This window comes from Cydia fagiglandana, chromosome 19 (genome assembly GCF_963556715.1).
Source record: "Cydia fagiglandana chromosome 19, ilCydFagi1.1, whole genome shotgun sequence".
Classification (NCBI taxonomy): domain Eukaryota; kingdom Metazoa; phylum Arthropoda; class Insecta; order Lepidoptera; family Tortricidae; genus Cydia; species Cydia fagiglandana.
The window spans coordinates 7,769,464-7,790,498 of record NC_085950.1 but is presented as its reverse complement, the minus strand read 5'-3'; the positions used below and the strand labels follow the sequence as shown (position 1 = coordinate 7,790,498).

General features: G+C 41.1%; 1 protein-coding gene across 1 annotated transcript in view; it reads left to right on the top strand.

Moving 5' to 3' along the window:
- The first annotated feature begins 13,140 nt into the window (after positions 1 to 13,140).
- Positions 13,141 to 21,035, top strand: part of LOC134673994 (low-density lipoprotein receptor-related protein 1-like) — a 68,165-nt gene continuing 60,270 nt past the window's right edge. Inside the window, exons 1-6 of the mRNA XM_063532048.1 lie at positions 13,141 to 13,281; positions 14,438 to 14,628; positions 15,419 to 15,582; positions 16,165 to 16,282; positions 18,819 to 18,995; positions 20,331 to 20,594. Of these exons, the coding sequence (XP_063388118.1) occupies positions 14,439 to 14,628; positions 15,419 to 15,582; positions 16,165 to 16,282; positions 18,819 to 18,995; positions 20,331 to 20,594 (913 nt within the window). The 5' untranslated portion in view covers positions 13,141 to 13,281; position 14,438. The remainder of the gene's footprint in view (positions 13,282 to 14,437; positions 14,629 to 15,418; positions 15,583 to 16,164; positions 16,283 to 18,818; positions 18,996 to 20,330; positions 20,595 to 21,035) is intronic.

The window sequence follows — 21,035 nt, the reverse complement described above, 5'->3', positions numbered from 1 at the left end:
AATATTGATACCCGAGCAAGCGAAAGATTCCAAAATTGAACCGATAGCGTAGCGAGTGGTTAAAAAAATGGAATCTTGAGCGTTGCGAGGGTTTCAAAGCGCGAGGGTTAAACAAAATTTGCCCCCGAGTGAAACACAAAATTTTCACCACACCGACCCGAAGCAAATATTAAATGTAAAATATCAAACAAAATCAAATCCAAATTAATGTTACCTATTAAGTACAATGTGTTTAATACTTCGTTTATTTTTGGTAGGCTTAATTTTGCTGCCCTTTTTAGGGTACTTACCGTAGGGAACTAACTTACTACGTTAAAAAAAACCTATGCTAAAATAAAAGGTAAAAAAACCTATTTCTATCTAAAGAGTTTGTATAGGTGTAACTGGGTCACAGCTGAATTCTTATAATGCAAACCGAAGGACTATATGCAAGAGTACTCGTATGGAATAACAAACACCTTACGACAAAGACCATAATGACTGTCTACCAAACTTGTGTCTTTAGAGAATACTCTTGTAGGGGGCCGAAACCTGGACGTCGTAAGCTAATCAGGAACGAAGACTGAATTAACACCTTCCACGTGCACTGCCTTCGGAGTAGGTAGGTATGGTATACTAAACATAACATGGAAAGACAGGGTTACTGGTTCCCAACGAAAGTGCGCTGGAGTTTGCTAAGCTTCCTAGTATCACCGCGCTTATAATCTGAGACCGCGCTACACAAACAGAGACGTTTGCGGCGGCTAGGGCATGTTTAACGAATGGACAGTGCTATTAGGCAAGTGCAACGTAAAAGACGTCATTACTCCGCTTTAAAGACTGCGTAAAGCGTAATATGATTGCGTTTAACAATAAAGAACTGCAACTCATGGAAAGACCTAGCAACACACCGCGTTGAGTGGAAGAACACCTTTTAAGAGGTCGCGTAACCAATGTTAGGTCCTGGTTTCAAGACTTGGCCCGAAAACGAGCAATTTGACATATATGTGCGATGAGGGTCGCCTTGATGCGAACCAGGTATGTTGCGGATGCAGATTTTTTATGACATCCGCGGAGGCGGATATTTAAAGCCTCACATCCGCGGATGCGGATGCGGATGTCAAGATTTGGTACTCAAAAAACGTCAAATGTTACATTTTTAGATTTTTTAGTATTTTTTATTTTAAAAAAAACGAACCGTTTAGTATTTGAACAAGAATATAGGTGACGTTCCACGGCAAAAGGAACCTTATGGCGGCTGGCGCTTACATCGCATGGCGCCGCAATAATATTGGAGCGGCGTTAATAATAGCGTAAGCGCCAACCGCCATAAGGTACCTTTACCTGTGGGACGTCACATAGGTGTGTTTTATTTAATAAACAATAACTTGGCCGGTTTTTCGGGATCTAGACGATTTCGTTATATATAATGACGAAATTACCTAAAGGCCCCAGTACACCGTGAAGGATGGGCCATGCCACACCCTGGCCATTGTGTACAGGGGGCTATGCTATGGTATGCAATGGCGGACGACTGCCGTCAGTTGTATCAGCCGTGGTGAACAATCGGGGAGTTGTCGGTTTTTTGGCACACTTCAAAGGAATCGTGGCGTACCTACCGTGGCCTGTGGTGTTCACACAGTCGCCATTGTTTGTTTAGTTTCTTGAATGTTTGACCGCTTGATTAAATGTTAATAGCACAAAATGTCATTATTGTGGAGCAATGAAGAGACTTATCAGTTTATTATAGATTTATATCAATCAGAGCCTGCAATTTTGTTTTTTTTTTGTTTTTTTTTTTTATGCACCATTGTGTGAACACCTACGTGATATAGGCCTAGTGTTGCGCATTGCAAAGCATGGCTTGGCATGGACCATCCTTGACCACTGTGTACTGGAGCCTTTACACTTACGCCAGCGGTGCCGTCTCTATTAATACGTTCCTGTTACCTACTTGGTCGACATCCGCATCGATTTTATGCGAATGCGGATGTTGAAAATAATGCGGATGTTCCGCGGATGCGGATGCGGATGCGAATATTCGCAACATCCCTGGTGCGGACCCTCGTATTACTTGACAGAAATGTGGACGATTATGCCGTTCAAAAATTGTGTCATATATATAGCCACGAGCGGTCCTGTCGCTAGATCACAGATGCTGCTTAATTATTTTAATCATCTGTAAATATATGTATAAAAGGCCTGATGATGATGCTTTACGTTGCCATTGCCAAGATGAGGGGGGCGAAGTGCACCTGCCGTGTTAATGCGTCGTTTAATTGTACATAAGCCCGAAGTACGGTAAAACCTAGGATTTACCGGAAAACCCCAAGTTTTACCGATGCTGATCGGTAAAAGCCCGAAATGTCAATCAATAATATCGGTAAATCAAAGAAAAATCCTTCTGGATGGTTTGCCCTTCGGGCATCTGAACTTCTGAAACTACCTAACGAACTTAATCTACCTCTGCCTAATTGATTTAGTGTGACGTCCATAAAAACATCAGAACTTAATAGTCACGTTTTCCATGTTACAGGCACTTGTTGCGTGAATATATTCAAATTGAGAAGCACCAATATAAACAACAATTTCTTATGGTCGCCAACAACCTATGTGCAGATGCAATTATGGGTCACGATTATTCTGAAAAACCATTCCTCTGTAGAAGTGGAGTTTTGAGGGCCGCAAGAACCGTTACGGGTTTGTATTTGTAACGTCATAGAAGCGTCGGTTCCGCCAGCGTCGTTGTTTAATCTCTCTCCTCACACAAAACTAGTGTCCGACCGAAGGTTGGAGTCTGTGCTCAACTACTTATCCTGAAGCCTGAAGCACGGCTTTGACTCCACATGAAAGTTCCCCTCACGGGGGCACTTCAGACTTTTAGGCCCAGGTGAAGATCGATACCCGGCCTTGCGATATTGTCAACAAAAAATTTGGGGCTCGCTACGCTCGCGTTTTTGGCTGTTTTGGTTGACCCTGTATCTACATGTTAGCTTGACTGGTGAATGAATAGAGTTAGACCAAGAAAATTCTGCAATGATTTTGATAGCATTATACGCAGTGCAACTAGTGCAAATGTTATTTATACGTTATAATTTCATAGAAGTTTTGACGTTTAAAATAACACTTGCACTGCGTGTATTATCAAAATCGTTGCAGAATTATCTTGGTCTAAGTCTAGTAATTTTCTTAAACATAAATTTCAAGAGTGGGTGTTGACAGCCCCATAATACTAAATGTGTGTAAAACCGGTTTTATGACATTTTTTCAACGATTTTAACAAGTCTACAAAAGTTTCGGTTTCGGTTTCGGCCGAAACTAGAGCCAAAGCCGAACATTCGGTTTCGGTTTCGGCAAGAAAACATGTTTCGGTCGGACACTACACAAAACCCATTGCGGTCCGGTCCAGGCGCCATAGTGACGATGACGAGCTATTCATAAAAACTGAAATCTCTAAACTACTCGTAGACGGTATCATCGAACACAGTGTATCTCCCTGGCGGGCACAAGTTCTAATTGCCGGTGGAGGTCTACATAAGAAGAGGATGGTAATCGATTATTCTCAAACGATTATTAAATAGGGTATAGATAGACCGTAAAAAGTCTGCAGCGATTTTGATAGCCCACGCAGTGCAAGTGTCATTTTAAACGTCAAACTTCTATGAAATTATGACGTATACATAACACTTACACTGCGTGGGCTATCGCTGAGACACCGTCTCTATATATTATAAGATTTATAAGTCTATGGGGCTATCAAATCCGCTGCAGACTTTTATTGGTACGACTATAATTGCGTCAGTTTATCGTCCGGTGTCAGTTTCCGTCCACTTGACGGATTAGTAAATAATAAAATTAATAAATTTCATTTATTTATAATTTGCTACTTGCGAAGTATATTTTTATGTAGATAGATAAATTGTTTAGATATTAAGGATGCAATAAGTCCAAATTTGTGCTGCAATGAACGTTTATATTCAAATTCCGTCAAATGGACGGAAACTGACACCGGACGAAAACTAGCACAATGACCCTATACCTACTGAATTGGATGCATTCCCATTGCCAAAATAGAAACAATTGTCGCAAAAGCAGCACAATACAATTATTTCAGTCAAATTGCTTATCACCATTCAAGTATACAGGGTGTCCAGTAATTAATGGACAACCTTCTAACCATCGGCCCTGTCGATTACATTAGGGGTCATCCATTAATTACATCACACGTTTAGGGGGAGGGAGGGGGTCAAGAAAATGTGACATATTGTGACATGGGGGAGGGGGGGAGACACAAACTTTGTGACGTCACTTTAACTTCATCAGTAACCGAAAATTTATTTAAATTATTTTATTCGCTGTACATTTAAATAACAAGTTTTTAAAACGATAATCGTTTTTATTCGTTTAATTTTCTTTCCTAAGCAGTTTTGGGTTATAAAATTACTAATATTTATATCGTCAAAAATATTTTGATAAAATATTAAGTAATAATACTTAGGTACTTACTTAATTCGATTTGGCGATTTCGTAGAAAAAATGTGACGTCACACTAGGGGGGAGGGGTTTGCCAAATGTGACCAAGTGTGACAAGGAGGGGGGGAGGGGTCAAAAAACCTAGAAATTCGTGTGACGTAATTAGTGGATGACCCCTTACAAAAAATTACATTGTACTCTAACATTTTCAAGAAGTCTGGTCGCTTGTTGTGAAAAAAAAAATGTATGGAGAACAGAGTGCCCAACTTTCTTAAAAATAGTTTATCTAATACTGATTCTAAAATGGTATCACACATGCTATTTACATTTCTACAAACAAATATATGGCCTAGATGGTGATTAAAGTGAAATATGGTGCTAACTAATAAAAAAGACATAAAAGTGCGATTATCTCGAAAACCACGAAACTTTTACTAGACCTATAAATGCATTTTCTGGACCAGCCTAAGCTGTCGATGGTTGGAAGGTTGTCCATTAATTACTGGACACCCTGTATAAGTACCTATGTACATATAAGTACCTATTCTACAAAAAGAACGAATATACACCGCGTTTGAAGCAAACGGTAGATTATATGGTACCATGTACCATGGTATATCAGTTCGGGGTCACCAACGGTGTAGCGGCTTTCCAGCGTACTCTGAACTACATCTATAGCCCCCTCCAGACTATGCGCGTGAATCGCGGGCGAAGCCGCGAACGCGAGTGTGGAGTCGATTTCGCTGTCTGCGAAAATCGACGCCACACTCGCGTTCGCGGCTTCGCGCCGCGATTCGCGCACGAGTGTGGAGGGGGCTAAACGCCAGCCTTAATTGGTATCCAGACGGGACTGATAAAATCGGTCGATTTGTCAGAAATGAAATTGGCGTCTATCTCCTTCAATCACCAATTTTAGATTTATGGTGATATTAATGAAAGCCCCTGTATATTTCGTAGTTTTGTAACAGAGCCCGAGCTAATCCTATTGTCTCTCGGAGTAATTAACAATGGAGCCGCCATTAACAGGCGTTCCCCTCTGTCGAAAATATGCGGCCAATGGTCAACCACATGTCAACCCCATATGTATGGACTGACGTTTATCTGACATGACGTACCTATACGCTACGTCTTACGTAGGCGAACAACGCGCGAACGCGGCGCGGCGCGGCGCGGCGAAATCAATCCTTTGATGCCCATAGAAGTGTCCTACGTAAGCGATCTCGTTGCGAACGCGGTGCGGCGCGATTTGCACGCGAATGTCAGGCGGCGCGGCGCGGCGCGGCGCGGCGGCGGCCGCTTTCGCCGACATTTGATGTGCCCCTCCCCCGCAAAAAACGCCAGACAATTTGGTACCGAAAATTTTAGACATGGCGTCTCCGTTGGTTATATCCTCTAAGTATTGTCTATTGTTAAGTAAAACCGCTCGTGCCACGTGCCACAACCACCGGCATAAAAACCTGCGTACTTCGGTTACTTGAGTGCTGGCGAGTCGAACACTACAGAACCAGTCTAAAATGTGTCATCGAGATGCGTAACAAAGGCGCGTTATCGGAGAGCGCACCTACACTGGTTTTTTGAGCGTTGGACTAGCCCGCGCTCAGGTGTCAAATAGAATAAGTATGACCCTTTTTTGCAGGTAAGTAGCACGTGCGGTTTTACTTAACAATAAACAATAGGATTAGCCGCCGGGCTCTGTTACAAAACTACGAACTATACACAATGGGTCAGCGCCGGCCACTCCAAGGGATGCATTTGTGCGTTAGAGGGAGCAAGTTTTATTGCTATCTCATTCTACCATCATCAGACATACAGATCAGTCAGATCAAGAATAGTCTGCAGCGGATTTGATAGCCCACGCAGTGAAAGTGTTATTTTAAACGTCAAACTTCTATGAAATTATGACGTTTAAATGACACTTGCACTGCGTGGGCTATCAAAACCGCTGCAGACTTTTTTTGGTCCGACTATGAATTTTACACGCTTTGGAATGAAAATTGTAGAGTTACGAATTTTTTTCAAAAAAATGTATGGAGCAGAAACAAGAAATCATTATTAAGTACCTACTCAAGAACCGCAAAACAAACCGTAATATCCTCGCAGATGGTTATACTACGAATTATTTGTGATTTTTTGGCATAATACATAAATATCCGACACGGGTGCGGCTTTTAAAAAAAAAAAATTAATTGTATCTATGGAAAAAGCACGAAAACTAAAGTCAACTGTTGTGAGATATTTTGATTTTTTGTACCGGCTAAATACATTTTGTTTGAAAAAAAATCATAACTATTATTTTCGACTCAAATCGTCTGAGACTTACAACTTAGCATAAACATACTGGGCAAGACCCATTTCAGTCAAAAAAATCTTAATATAGTTATATGTTGACTTTGGTTTTTGTGCTTTTCCCATAGAAACAATTAATGATTTTAAAAAAAGCCGCACCCGTGACGGATGTATGTAGTATGCCAAAAAATCACAAATAATTCGTAGTATAACCACCTGCGAAGATATTACGGTTTGTTTTGTGTTTCTTGAGTAAGTAATAATGATTTTTTGTTCCTGCTCCATACATTTTTTTGAAGTGAAAACATCTTTAGCGGCGCTGAGCACTTTTTGAGGTGGGGAAAAAATGATAAACTCGATACAGCGTAACACATAACGCGTAACGACGACGACGACGGCTGACGTCATGTGTCACGCACAATGTTATTCACCAAAGAACTTTAGTCATAACGTATCATAATCAGGTGAATTATTTAAAACTGGAACTTTTATATTAAGGGGTCATCCATTAATTACGTCACACGAATTTCTAGGTTTTTTGACCCCTCCCCCCCCTCCTTGTCACACTTGGTCACATTTGGCAAACCCCTCCCCCCTAGTGTGACGTCACATTTTTTCTACGAAATCGCCAAATCGAATTAAGTAAGTACCTAAGTATTATTACTTAATATTTTATCAAAATATTTTTGACGATATAAATATTAGTAATTTTATAACCCAAAACTGCTTAGGAAAGAAAATTAAACGAATAAAAACGATTATCGTTTTAAAAACTTGTTATTTAAATGTACAGCGAATAAAATAATTTAAATAAATTTTCGGTTACTGATGAAGTTAAAGTGACGTCACAAAGTTTGTGTCTCCCCCCCTCCCCCATGTCACAATATGTCACATTTTCTTGACCCCCTCCCTCCCCCTAAACGTGTGATGTAATTAATGGATGACCCCTAAGCAATAAAGCTCAATGTTCTAATCTTGTACGGGCTGAAATACGAGAATCTCATAGTTACATTCTAACTTTATATCACTCAAATATAATTCAATAAAGCTACATCTTGATAAAATCGCTAATAAAAGTGAAAACTAAAAATATCGTGACCAAATATATTTAGATGCGAGGTCTGCAAGGTAACTTTACAATTTCTATTCGAATTTTAAACAATTAACGCTACAAATTTAAGCTCACTGGCCAGCAATTTCGGAACTAAAGTTTTTCAATAGTAAGGAGGATGGGTCAATTATACATAGTGCTGCAGACATTTTGGACTAGTCATTGAGTTTTCACTTCTGTCGGCACTCCAGGAGTGCAATTTTTTTTTAAATTCATAACTCGACAACTTTCATTCCTAATCGTCTAAAATTCATAGGTTACTATAACAATGCCTAGCAAAACCTATAAACTAAACTATTTCAATCAAGAAAACATAAAAATAACAACTTCGGTTTCTATGTCAATGACAGCCTAATTTCAGCCCACAGTGTGGCGTCAGTCCTCACAAATTGGTATTCAACCGTAACGAAAATACTGACCTCACAAATTGGTATTCTTGCGTCCGCACCTCATTTTAGCGGTAATATCGGTCAATATCGGCCGTTGAATACGGCGAACCAAGTTGGTGTTTGCATCCGCACCTCCTGATTCGATTGGGCAATTTAATCAGATTGGCGAAAAATTTACTAGTCAGGATCTGGTCAGGATACGCCTTTAGCCCCCATTCCCACGGGCGCTTTTACAACGCGCGTTAAAAAAGCGTTTGAATGACACCAATAGATACAATGTGTATTTATTCACACGACAGCGGTGGCGCTTTTTATCACGCGTTGTTAGATTTTCGACTTACCTAAGCCTCGGTCATTAAATCGAATTTAGAGTGCGGACAGATTCAAGCGCTTTTTTAACGCGCATTGAAAAAGCTCTCGTGCGAATGGGGGCTTAGAGTCCGTCGTTGCGACCGGCTGTAACGACCGATTTGTAAAAATGCATCGTTACATTAGGTCCGTGTTCTATATGTATAAGCCGAGTATAAGCCCCTTTAGCAATCACCGCTACCTGATTGGCTACTAGGCTAATCAAATTCAAATTTTTCAGTTATGACATTTATAATGGGACCAACTTCGAAATCACTTAAGTTTTTTTGGCCGTTTCATAAATTTTGATCGAGTGGATGTCGACGTTTTCTATGGGAAGGCCAATATTTTTTTTGGGATTTCGGGGTTGGTCCGATAGAAAAAGTTGTTCAGTATGACCCAGTATGACGGGCGTAAGCCATAATGCTATGTTGGGGGCTGCAATAGTGTCCTGGCTGCTCCTTCGTCGGATGCTGCCATGGCGCTATTGCAGCTTGTACGAAAGGCTTTAGTATATAGAATAAGTTAGTTGTAAGAATGTATAAATTTGTAGTTTTTTATGGAGCGACATGTTCACCTCAGTGACAAGCTCTAAAAATAAATAGAAAAAAAAGTATGACGGGCGGCTATACTAATCTGTAGACACATATTATTAATCTGTGAGCTAGTTCAGCTAATATTTCACGTGCATCTGTTATTTGTGCACGATTTTTGGAAATAATTATATCTCTGGCGTCAACAATCGGAATCTTTTTTTTGAGTTGAGGGTTGAGGGATTGCAATGTTAAGGCTTGATTTTTGATCTGAAAGAAATTCAATCAAGATTAATTTTATCATGAGCAATCCAAGCTATTCAATAGCAATACACAACAGTATAAGCAAGTTACCTTTTATTTTAATTCCGTCGTATTTGTATGATATCCTTTAAACTCTTGTCAATTAAAGGCATATCCAGATTAGTCAATTTTTCGCCAATCTGATTCAATTGCCCGATCGAATCAGGAGGTGCGGACGCAAATACCAATTTGGCTCACCGAATTCAACCACCGATAATGACCGATATTACCGATAAAATGAGGTGCGGACGCAAGAATACCAATTTGTGAGGTCAGTATTTTCGTTCTGGGGCATTTATTCAATTTCATCATCATCATCGTCATCTCAGCCATAAGCGTCATACTGCTGAACATAGCCCCCCCCTTTTTTGGGGGGTGAATGCCATAATCGCCACGCTTGGCAGGCGGGTTGGCGATCGCAGTCGAGTACACCGAATTTGAGGGACGCTGCTGCCTGTCCACCGGTGGTCTTGGACGTGGTTTAAGGACATACCCGTTTATTCAATTTAAAGGGCTCTAATATCACCATAAATCTAAAATTGGAGATTGACGCCAATTTCATTACTGATCAAATCGACCGATTCGATCAGTCCCGAAGGAATAAGGAAGTCTTCGTTAAATAATACAAAAAGAGAGTGTGTAACTAACTCAGAAACTTAGGTCAGCTCCAACGGTCTACTTCTGTAGCCCCCTCCAGACTATGCGCGTGAATCGCGGGCGAAGCCGCGAACGTGAGTGTGGAGTCGATTTCGCTGTCCGCCTCGCAGGACTACGGCGTAAAGCCCCCTCCACACTCGTGCGCGAATCGCGGCGCGAAGCCGCGAACGCAAGTGTGGCGTCGATTTTCGCAGACAGCGAAATCGACTCCACACTCGCGTTCGCGGCTTCGCCCGCGATTCACGCACATAGTCTGGAGGGGGCTGATGATATAGCTCACACACCATCCTACGTTGTAGTCCGCCTCGCAGGACTACGGAGCAAGAAATAGCTTACACACGGTACTAAGGGCCTACCGCGAACCACGTTGGACGTGCTGCCTCCCTGTCACACTTACGTACGAATTTACACGCGCGACAGAGGGGCAACACGTCGAACGTGGTTCGCGGTAGGCCCTCTGTTTTGCCGTCCATCACCAGTACTATGGCATCCTACTTGAGTTTGTAGGACGGCTCGTAGTCCGCAACCCCCATACACTCGGAGTAATTAACAATGGAGACGCCATGTCTAAAATTTTCGGTACAAAATAGTCTGCCGTTTTTTGCGGGGGAGGGGCACATCAAATGTATAGGTACGTCATGTCAGATAAACGTCAGTCCATACATATGGTTGACATGTGGTTGACCATTGGCCGCCTATTTTCGACAGAGGGGAACGCCTGTTAATGGCGGCTCCATTGTTAATTACTCCGAGCCTATACACAATCCTACCCAACGAGGCGGATTACGAGGCGGACTACAAGGTAGGAGTGTGAATGGGGGGCTTAACAGACTATCGCACCGCACCGTGACCTTGGAGTGTCGCACCCATAAGCCCCCTCCAGACTATGCGCGTGAATCGCGGGCGAAGCCGCGAACGCGAGTGTGGAGTCTAGTTCGCTGATATGCGAAATCGACTCCAGACTCGCGTTCGCGGCTTCGCGCCGGTGTGGGCCGGCGCGCGCTTCGGTGTGGGCTATAAGTGAGAGCGAGAAACGTATATCTCTTTTCTTTGTCAGTAGAAAAAGGCGGCAAATTGGAAAAATTTAGGCGCGAAGGGATATCGTCCCATAGAAAATTTTAATATCGCGCCTTTTTTTACTGACAAGATTTGCTTGACCACCTATAGCTACTTTACATATAAAACGCTCACGCCCCGCTCGCGCGCCACCCGTAAAACGCGCCTGTGTGACGAAGACTTAATTATAGTACGTCAAACCAATTTGACAGTCAGTAAGCCCCCATTCGCACGACAGCTTTTTCAACGCGCGTTAAAAAAGCGCTTGAATCTGGTCGCACTCTAAATTCGACTTAACGACCAAAGCTTAAAGTCTAAAATCCAACAACACTGGATAAAAAGCGTCACCGTTGTCGTGTGAATACATAAATGGTTATCCATTTGTGTCATTCAAACGCTTTTTTTAACGCGCGTTGAAAAAGCTGTCGTGCGAACGGGGCCTAAGAACCAGGAAAACTATACTCATTTAAAGTAGCTAACACACTATCGCACCGCACCGCGACCCTGGTGCGTCGCACTCATGAATGAGAGCGAGAAACAGATATCTTTTTCTCGCCCTCACTTACCGGTGCGAAGGGTCGCGGTGCGGTGCGATAGTGTGTTACTACTTTAAATTCGCAAATTGCAGGCACCTTTCTCTGTCATTCTATTCTAATTATAGCTGGTTTAGCAAATCTTATCAATAAAAAAAGGCGCGAAATTCAAATTTTCTATGGGAAGAGATCCCTACGCGCCTAAATTTTTCAAATTTGCCGCCTTTTTCTACTGACCAGATCTGCTTGACCAAGTATACATTTCATGGATCGAACAATTGTTTCCGTCTGGAAGAAAAATATATCTCTTTCTCGCTCTTACTTATGGGCGCGACGCACCAAGATCGCGGTGCGGTGCGATAATATGTTAGCTACTTAACCTTACCATTATCTGCTTATTTTTTGCGCATGGCAACATTATTGAATCGTAAACTTAAAAATCGTCGCCCCATCCCTAGAATATCACTCTATGTGTCAAATATTTATAGTCTGTGGTGTGGAGCGAAAAGTGGACGCCAATTATTGGGCTGTACATTCTTGGGTTGAGCAATCCCGGGTCGAGCATTATCGGTACGGGCCAATAATATGCGACCAATATTCGGCGTCCACTAAATGGATTCGTATTATTGGGTCGTGTATTATTGGGTTGAGCGTTATCAGGGTGTACAAGCTCGGTCCGTGCCAATAATATGAAGCCACTCTTTTAACAGGGCAGTAGTGTACAACCCAATAATACGCATCCAAAAAAGTGGACGCCTATTATTGGGCTGTACATTATTTGGTCGTGTATTAACCGGACTCCATTCAACTGACTTTTAAGTTGCTAACACACTATCGCACCGCACCAAGGTCATTGTGGGACGCACCCATAAGTAAAAGGGAGAAAGCGATATCTCTTTCTCCCTCTTACTTATGGGTGCGTCCCACAATGACCTTGGTGCGGTGCGATAGTGTGTTAGCAACTTTAACTTTTTTTTAAATAATGGGTCAGTGTTTCCATGTAAAACTTCAACAACTTCAATTTTTGTCGTAGTTTTTTTATGAAAATATGAAAATGCTCAAAGAGATTTATGATTTATGTTTGATAAATTTTCAGTAAAATATATCCTGATCAGAATTTTTACTAAACCTGTTCACAGAAAACTATTGATCAAATTGGTTTCGAGTCAAAAGGTCAAAATATCTTACGAGCAATAACTAAACGTAATAAACGTTATGTTGAAGTTATGTCATGGACACAGTCATGGATTTTAATTATTTAAACGTATGCAAAAGTGTTGATGGGACTGTTTATTATTGCACTAGAACCAGAACAAAAGTATACCTTTGCTGGCTTCAAAACACAAGTATCTGCATCAGTCATAACACGAACAATAAAATGCAATAACCAAACTTATTCAAAATTGAAGGTAGTTTCAGAAATTCCCTTGTTTTAATGGTAAGTAACCGTCTTTTTAATAAAACTCTCATTTCCGGTAATGTCTGTCCTTCCTTTCTCTGCCTGCAGCCACGTGAAACAGCCACTCTATTGCCGTCGTACAAAAATGTTAATTTATTTATTCTAAGTGCCTTGTTTATCTTAATTTCTATATCGTGTTTTACTATAATCACAGGTAAGTTTCTGTCAGTGTTTATTTATAATGAAAGCTTTAGTTTAGATGACAATTTTGTTAACGGAATATTACAACTATAGAGGCTTTAGGTTTAGGACTAAGTCAACTACCTACAGTATCTACCCGTACCTAATATTAGCTCATGCCCTACCAAATTATCGATCTATCGATTCGATCCGCAATTTTATAAATGATTGAACAAAATTTTTGACTGAGCCAATTCCTCGTGAATCCCCATGACTCCGCCATTTTGAAAAATTACCGAAACTAAATGGACAGAAAAATTCAACTACCGAACCTATTCACAAAATTTGATAGAATTGGTTGAGAATTGCGACTTGTAGAGGAGAACATCTGGATATACGAAAGCATTTTGCCCGATGTAATAAATGAATGAAAAAATTTCTTTCTTAAGGATGACTCACGCTAGAACAGTCCAGGCCTGGGACGAGGCTTTCGACGGTTCTTTTTCTATGACAAAGTCGGTGATCAAATTATGCTTTTCATACTGAAGTATCGGACGTAAACTGAGTACATATTGCAGCGTGAGTTATCCTTTAACACATTCCGCGCCAAGAACCCGACTCTCGGGTACACTATTCGCAGCCACTAAGCGCTCCATGCGGCGAAGACGTGGCTACGCGCTACGAGCGTAACCCGTAGCACTTAGTGGCAATGAATGTGACCCCACGATGTGTTGTCCTTCGTTAACGCTTCCGTAAATCTTATGTCTTTTAATTTTAATTTAGTAATTACTGATTATATGCTCGGAGTTTCTCTACGTGATCGAATCAGAAATGAGGAGATCCGTAGACGAACTAAAGTTACCGACATAGCCCACCGGATTAGCAAGCTGAAGTGGCAATGGGCAGGCCACATTGCACGCAAAGAAGATGGCCGATGGGGTCGAAAAGTGCTCGAGTGGAGACCACGGACTAGCAAGCGCAGCGTAGGACGTCCACCCACAAGATGGACAGACGACCTTGTTAAGGTCGCCGGAAGACGCTGGATGCGGGTCGCTTCCAACCGGCACGTATGGACGGTCCAAGGGGGAGGTCTATGTTCAGCAGTGGACGTCTTATGGCTGAGATGATGATGATGATGAATTACTGATCAGTAATTACTGATTACTGATTATGTCTCTTAATTTTTTCAGTATGTTCTACATATTCCTCCTATCTGGGCTGCTGGCATGCGGAGCCGAGTTCGCCGACGAACTACAGTTATACGAGAAAGAGTGTCTCGGGGAAGATAAGTTCACGTGCCTCGATGGCGGCTGCATCTCTCAAGATCAGTACTGCAACAACAGAACGGACTGTGCTGACGGGAGTGATGAGAATTTCTGCCGTGAGTATTTTACCTTTTCTTTAGCAAAATGTCCTTTCGATAGTTGGTATACAATACATACAGAGAAACGAAAAACGAAAGCACATCACAGAATAATTAATAGTACTACCGTACAGAAAGGAAACTTCCTACAAAACCGAAGTTTGACAGCGGTTCAGGGTCGAATCATGCTGTCCCTTTCTAATATATAGCACTATCCCTTTCGGCTATCTAGGGTTGTCAAAAATCAAGTGATTATCTTATCTGTGGTCGTGCACGCAAAAGGAAGTCAAGTGGTGCCAACCCTAATAATTGCTCGGAGCAATGCTGAGCCGAGCGGAGCCGAGTTTGACCGAAGTCAGGAGCTTCGCACCCCTGGCAGAATATATATTACATATTTGCCGATTTTGCCGTGACTTATTTTTAAATCGTGTTTTTCAATTAAAAGACACATCAAGATTGTTTACCTTATTTCTAATGCTAAAAAAAAACTATAGGAAATGTTTTTGAGTGAATAGGAATTTAAAAATGTAACAAAGATAATTTATTATTCAAGTATAGGCATTACATGATGTCCATTCGGGGCCCTTCATTCCAGGCCGCAACCCTGGATCTCTTTTTAGGGTGCAAAGGGTAAAACGGGACCCTATTATTAAGACTCCGCTGTCTGTCCGTCTGTCACCAGGCTGTATCTCACGAACCGTGATAGCTAGACAGTTGAAATTTTCACAGATGATGTACTTACAAATACTAAAAAGTGCGGAACCCTCGGTGGGCGAGTCCGACTCGCACTTGTCCGGTTTTTTTCCAGCGGACCACCCCCCCAACGAGCAACTTTGCAACACGACCCACCAGTTCCTGTGCCGCGACGGTCACGCCTGCATCCCCTCCACGTGGGTGTGCAACAGCGCGCCTGACTGTACCGATGGAAGCGACGAGGCTAACTGTACTACCGATATGCCCATCACCAAAAATGTGAGTATGCAGGATGTAGCAAAAATAGTGGAGATCCGATTAAGGCTTTTAAGTATTTAGTAACTGGAGACGCCATGGCTGTCATTTTCAGTACAAAACAGTCTGCCGATTTCGGCGAGGGAGGGCACGTCAAATGTATGGCTATTTGTACGTAACGTACAAATAAGCCATGTCAGATAAACATCAGTCCATACAAAAGTCGCACAATTGTGCAAGGTTTTCGGCAGAGGGGTAAGCTCCAGTTTAAGGGCATATTCGGAACATGATCAGTTGAGCCTGTTTTGAGTTTTTGAAGAAAGTTTGTTTTGACGGAAGGGCAACTACGGAACCATACACTGAGCATGGCCCGACAAGCTCTTGAATTAAGAAGGTACCTAAAAAAAAAATTTTTTTACGTTTTAATTTTTATTTTACCGTTCTGTCGCAAGTCGCAATGCATGATTTATGTATGCCAAATAGCAGCTTTCTACTACTATCGATCACGGAGCAAAGCCTCGGACAGACAGACAGACAGACATAGCGAAGCTATAAGGGTTCTAGGTGACTACGAAGCCCTAAAAACTGAAAAATGTGATTTTTCAGGCGACATGCGGCAAGGCGTTTCAATGTGGCGACGGAACCTGCATCTCGAGCCTCTGGATATGCGACGGGCACTACGATTGTGAGGACCGGAGCGACGAGGATATCGAGACGACTTGCAGTAAGTCACACTTACACATCATTATACCAAAACCATACTATAAGTCGCCTACTGCTGAGCATAGGCCCCTCTTTAAAATGTACGTTTTTATCTCGGTCCTGGGCCACAGAATAAATAATAGTACTAGGTACAGAAGACTCACTCTCTAACAAAACGCGTCTGTTACGATCAGGACGGATATGGCCGCTAGGTGGCGCGGCTTATGGCTAGCCACCAAAATTGGTGTGGAACGGATGTACTTTTAGCTACCTGTAGCACAGCGACGAAATCGTGGAGTGAGCCACGCCTGCCTGGGGGCCGATTTTTGAAATTCGACCACTCGATTTCGTGTATTTCGTTAAATGATATCTCCACTACTAGGCGTTTAAATTCTACTAATAGAATTGAAATCGAGTGGTCAATACCACTAGATTCCAAAGTTAGATCGCACGTATTTCAAAAATTAGCATTTCGCCGTTTTCCACCGATTTTCGAGTGACGAAATCGAGCGATCGAAATTCAAAAATCGGTCCCCTGGGCTAGGTTCATCCAGAACTGCTCCGTGATCTTTCTAATGTCGTCCACCCAACGAGAACGAGCTATCATCCGAAAGCGACCACCAATCCATTAACATTTTGGTCCGCTTGCCATTACTCTGCCTGGCAACACGTAGCGCCCAATTCTTTACGCCTTTAATCTTGGTAATGACGTCACCCAGTCTCACATTAAAATCTAAATGAACCGACCAAAAAGCGGCACATTTTTATCAGGACGGCCGAATTTAGTTATTTTATTTATAGTTTGTCAAAGGATTGTCTCATTTCAATCATAGACAGAGAGAATTAATTAGTAATATCACCCAAAAGAAAAGGTTGAGTATAGTTTTCCTGGTTTTTACTGACTGACAAATTGGTTTGACCAACTATATTTAAGGAACACCAACGGATATAATATACATTTATATTATATAGGAACAAGGATTTAACATCAACAGATGCTTAGCTACTATAGGTACAAATAGGTGACCACAGCTCTCAGAATTGAAGTCATAATAGAATTGAATTTTGATGAACATTTTAGATGCGAATGCGAGTCCAACTCTAAACACAGATCTGATATTCGCAGTATTTTAATTTAACGGTTGCAGTTTTTCTTTTAGTCAGATAAATACAGTGAAACCTGGTTAATTGGCACCTGGATAAATGGAAAACCTCAATAATTGCAACCAAAAGTCCGGTCCCGGTCCCTTGAGACAAAAGGCCTCTATAATTGAAATTTTGAAACCTCTATAATTGCAATTTAGATTTTAGTGCTTTTCGTAATTTTGCCTCTGTAATTGACCACATCGCAAGTAAGACCTCTATAATTGACACTATGTTAAAAAAAACCCGTTATTTTTGCTCTTTTTTTACCTCTATTATTGAAACGAGTCTTACTTATTGCCTCTGTAATTGAAATAATGTCGTTGCAGACAGCAGAAACAATATTTTAATAGCAATGATCATTTTATTTATATCTTCATCCAGAATTCAATTTATTTATTGGGTATCTATCACAGCCTGTAGTAGGTGAAATAGTTTTGTTAAAATCAAAAACGAAGTATGCTTTTTACATTCTAATAAAACTTTCTTCTACAATTCAATGGAATTTTATAAACCCAAATGAAATAAGAAAATAAAGTAGTCATTAATGTAGTGTAGAAGTACAAGTATTGACAGAAGCTATATATATACAGGGTGATTCATGAGACCTGAGCAGGAATAATCCTGCATACTCAGTAAGTGATAATTGATCGATCACCGTCGTATTTAGGTGAAACGACCACACTTTTTCCTATTTCTTAACTTTTTGGTGAGGGCAAATTTAATTCTCTAGAACAATGGTCACCCTACAAGACCTAATTAATAAACATAAAACCTCTTTAACCGTAATGACAGCATTTTGCTTACGAAGAAAATAAACTGTCAACTTGAGTGAGATACGAGTTTTCAAAAGTAACCAGACCGTGATGACAGTGTTGACATTCAATTTAACACAGATTATCGGTAGTTTAGTATTCTAATTTTAGGGTGACCATGCATGTGGTAAATAAATTAATTACCTTTTTTTTTCAACACGACTAGAAAATTAACGTTAACCTCACTAATACTGATACGAAACAGTTGCTTATAATTTACGAAATGCGCAGTGTTAGTCCTGCTCACGTCTCCTGAATCACCCTGTATATATATATATATATATATATATATATATATATATATAAATTATAGCTATTTTATAGACTAGAAACCCAGAAAGTAAGCGTGTAAATCTACTTTCAATGGTTATTTGCACCTCTATAAAAGAAATTTGTCAGAACGCAACCTCTATTAATGAAAACCTCTATAATTGACACAACGATTTTTTGAACCTCGTTAATTGACACGACCTGCTTAAATGAAAAACCTGGTTAATTGACAAAAAATGGCCGGTCCCTTGAGATTGCAATTATCCAGGTTCCACTGTACTCGTAATATGCTAGATGTTAAGTTTTTTTTACAAAACCGAAATATTGCAGGACACTCGTTAAACGCGCACACACTGAGCGATGGCAAATCGTGCTACGAGTACTCTCCCGTCGGATCGCGCTTCTACAAGTGCCTGGATTCGTCCTTCTGCCTGACGCCCGCGCAAATGTGCGACAACATCACAGACTGCAGGGACAATAGCGACGAGGGCCCGTTCTGCGAGAAATGTGAGCTTTTACAAACATTTTCTTAAAAATGGACGGCAAAGTCAACTTTGCCGTTTAAATAATTGGTCGCGAAGTGCGGAGTTTATGGTCAGTCAAAAATTAACCACCAACCCCCACAAACTCCAAACTCCCAACCCAAGGTCGTCCGTTTAAAACGAATCCTCAGCCTGCAGAGTAGCTACTTCCGAGCCTCGACAATAATGTACTATTATTGGTTTCTCTATCTATACTTTTCCTTCAAAATATAGCTGCTGTTGGTGGATGATGAAAAGTCACTTTTTATCAAAGAATAATATATATTTTTCATAAAAACCAAAAATTATTACCCAGAGCAATGTTAACAGTGGGAGCTGTTGAGAAAGAAGAGAGTGAGTCGGTGAATGGATACACGAATAAAACCATTCGGTCTAATATACAGTGTGGAAAGATAAGTCGGGCCCTGGAGGGAAACTACCTTAAATACTTAAGCTGGCTCATTTTACTTAAAGGAGACATTTCTTTATTTTTAAAAAGAAACAAAACTGCATTTAAAGATTTTCTAAAACTCGCTTGCCTCGCCCGGGACTCGAACCGACTAAAAATTCCAAAAAATAAAAACTCGCAATTTTATTGTACTAGTCGATACAGTTAATGTTAATGATAACATTTCTCGAAGAAACATTAGGTCTTGCACTCGTCTGTCGTACAAAATATCCATAAAATCTAATATTTAGTACTCAACATTTTTTTAGACAAGCAAAATTGAAGAAAAAAAGAAAAAATCTTTGAATGCAGTTTTGTTTCTTTTTAAAAATAAAGGAATGTCTCCTTTAAGTAAAATGAGCCAGCTTAAGGATTTAAGGTAGTTTCCCTCCAGGGCCCGACTTATCTTTCCACCCTGTAGATGTTTTATCACGAAATTCCTATGGTAACCTCCAGTTTCCTACTTCAAATCAGCTCATTGTGATATAGTTGTAGCACCAGTAGGTATATTATAAAGATGTTCGTATTTAGAGTCCGTCTGCAGCGTGTTTGGTAGCACAGAGTGCAGGAATGTTATCATAAACGTCAAATTTCTATGAAATTATGTCATTTAAAATAACACTTTCACACTCTAGGGCTTTTTCAGCTTAGGGCCCACATCTGGCGTCTTTCGAGCGTCGGCGTCTACAACTCTATGGCCGCTGCTCGACGCAACGTCGACGCAACTGCGCAGCGACGTCATTTTCCATAGCGCTGACGAGACGCCGACGCTCGAAAGACGCTAGATGGGTGGGGGCCCTTATATGGCATCTACACCTTATTATTAGTCATATTATTTTAAGACATGGTAGTGAACACACTTTATTTTTCCAGGGCACTCGATGTGCGTTAACTCCACCTGTCCGACCTCCATCACAAAATGCACCCCAGATCGCTCCGGCCCTAATTGTTTCTGCATGCCCTTCCCCCACTCCCACTACTACAACCAAACTACAAACAAATGCGAGGACGTGAACGAGTGTCTATCGGAATGGCCCAGTTGCAGCCATCATTGCAAGAATTACGATGGACATTTCCGGTGCGAATGCGAGCGCGGATATGACGCGGATGATTTTCGATATCTCTGTTTTGCTCAGGGTAAGTTAAAATAACGTCGGTCCAAAAAAAGTCTGCAGCGGATTTGATAGCCCATGCAGTGCAAGTGACATTTATACGTCATAATTTCATAGAAATTTGACGTTTAAATAGCACTTTCACTGCGTGGGCTATCAAATCCGCTGCAGACTATTCTTGGTCTGACTCTAGTAATAAGTTACCTTAATATCAGCCTAAATCGAAACAGGGACGCGGTTTTGTCAGAACGGCCGAGTTGCAGTTATTATTGTAACAATTGTGACGGATATTTTCGATGTGAATATGATCGCGAAAATGTTCCGGGTGATTTTCAATAATAAGCTCTTTTTTGCTCAGGGTACATTAAAATTACATTTTAAATATTACGAGATACCTACTAAGCCGAGACAGGGACGTGTTTTTGTCAGAGCGGCCGAATTTTAGCTATCGCTCCTAAAAATAGAC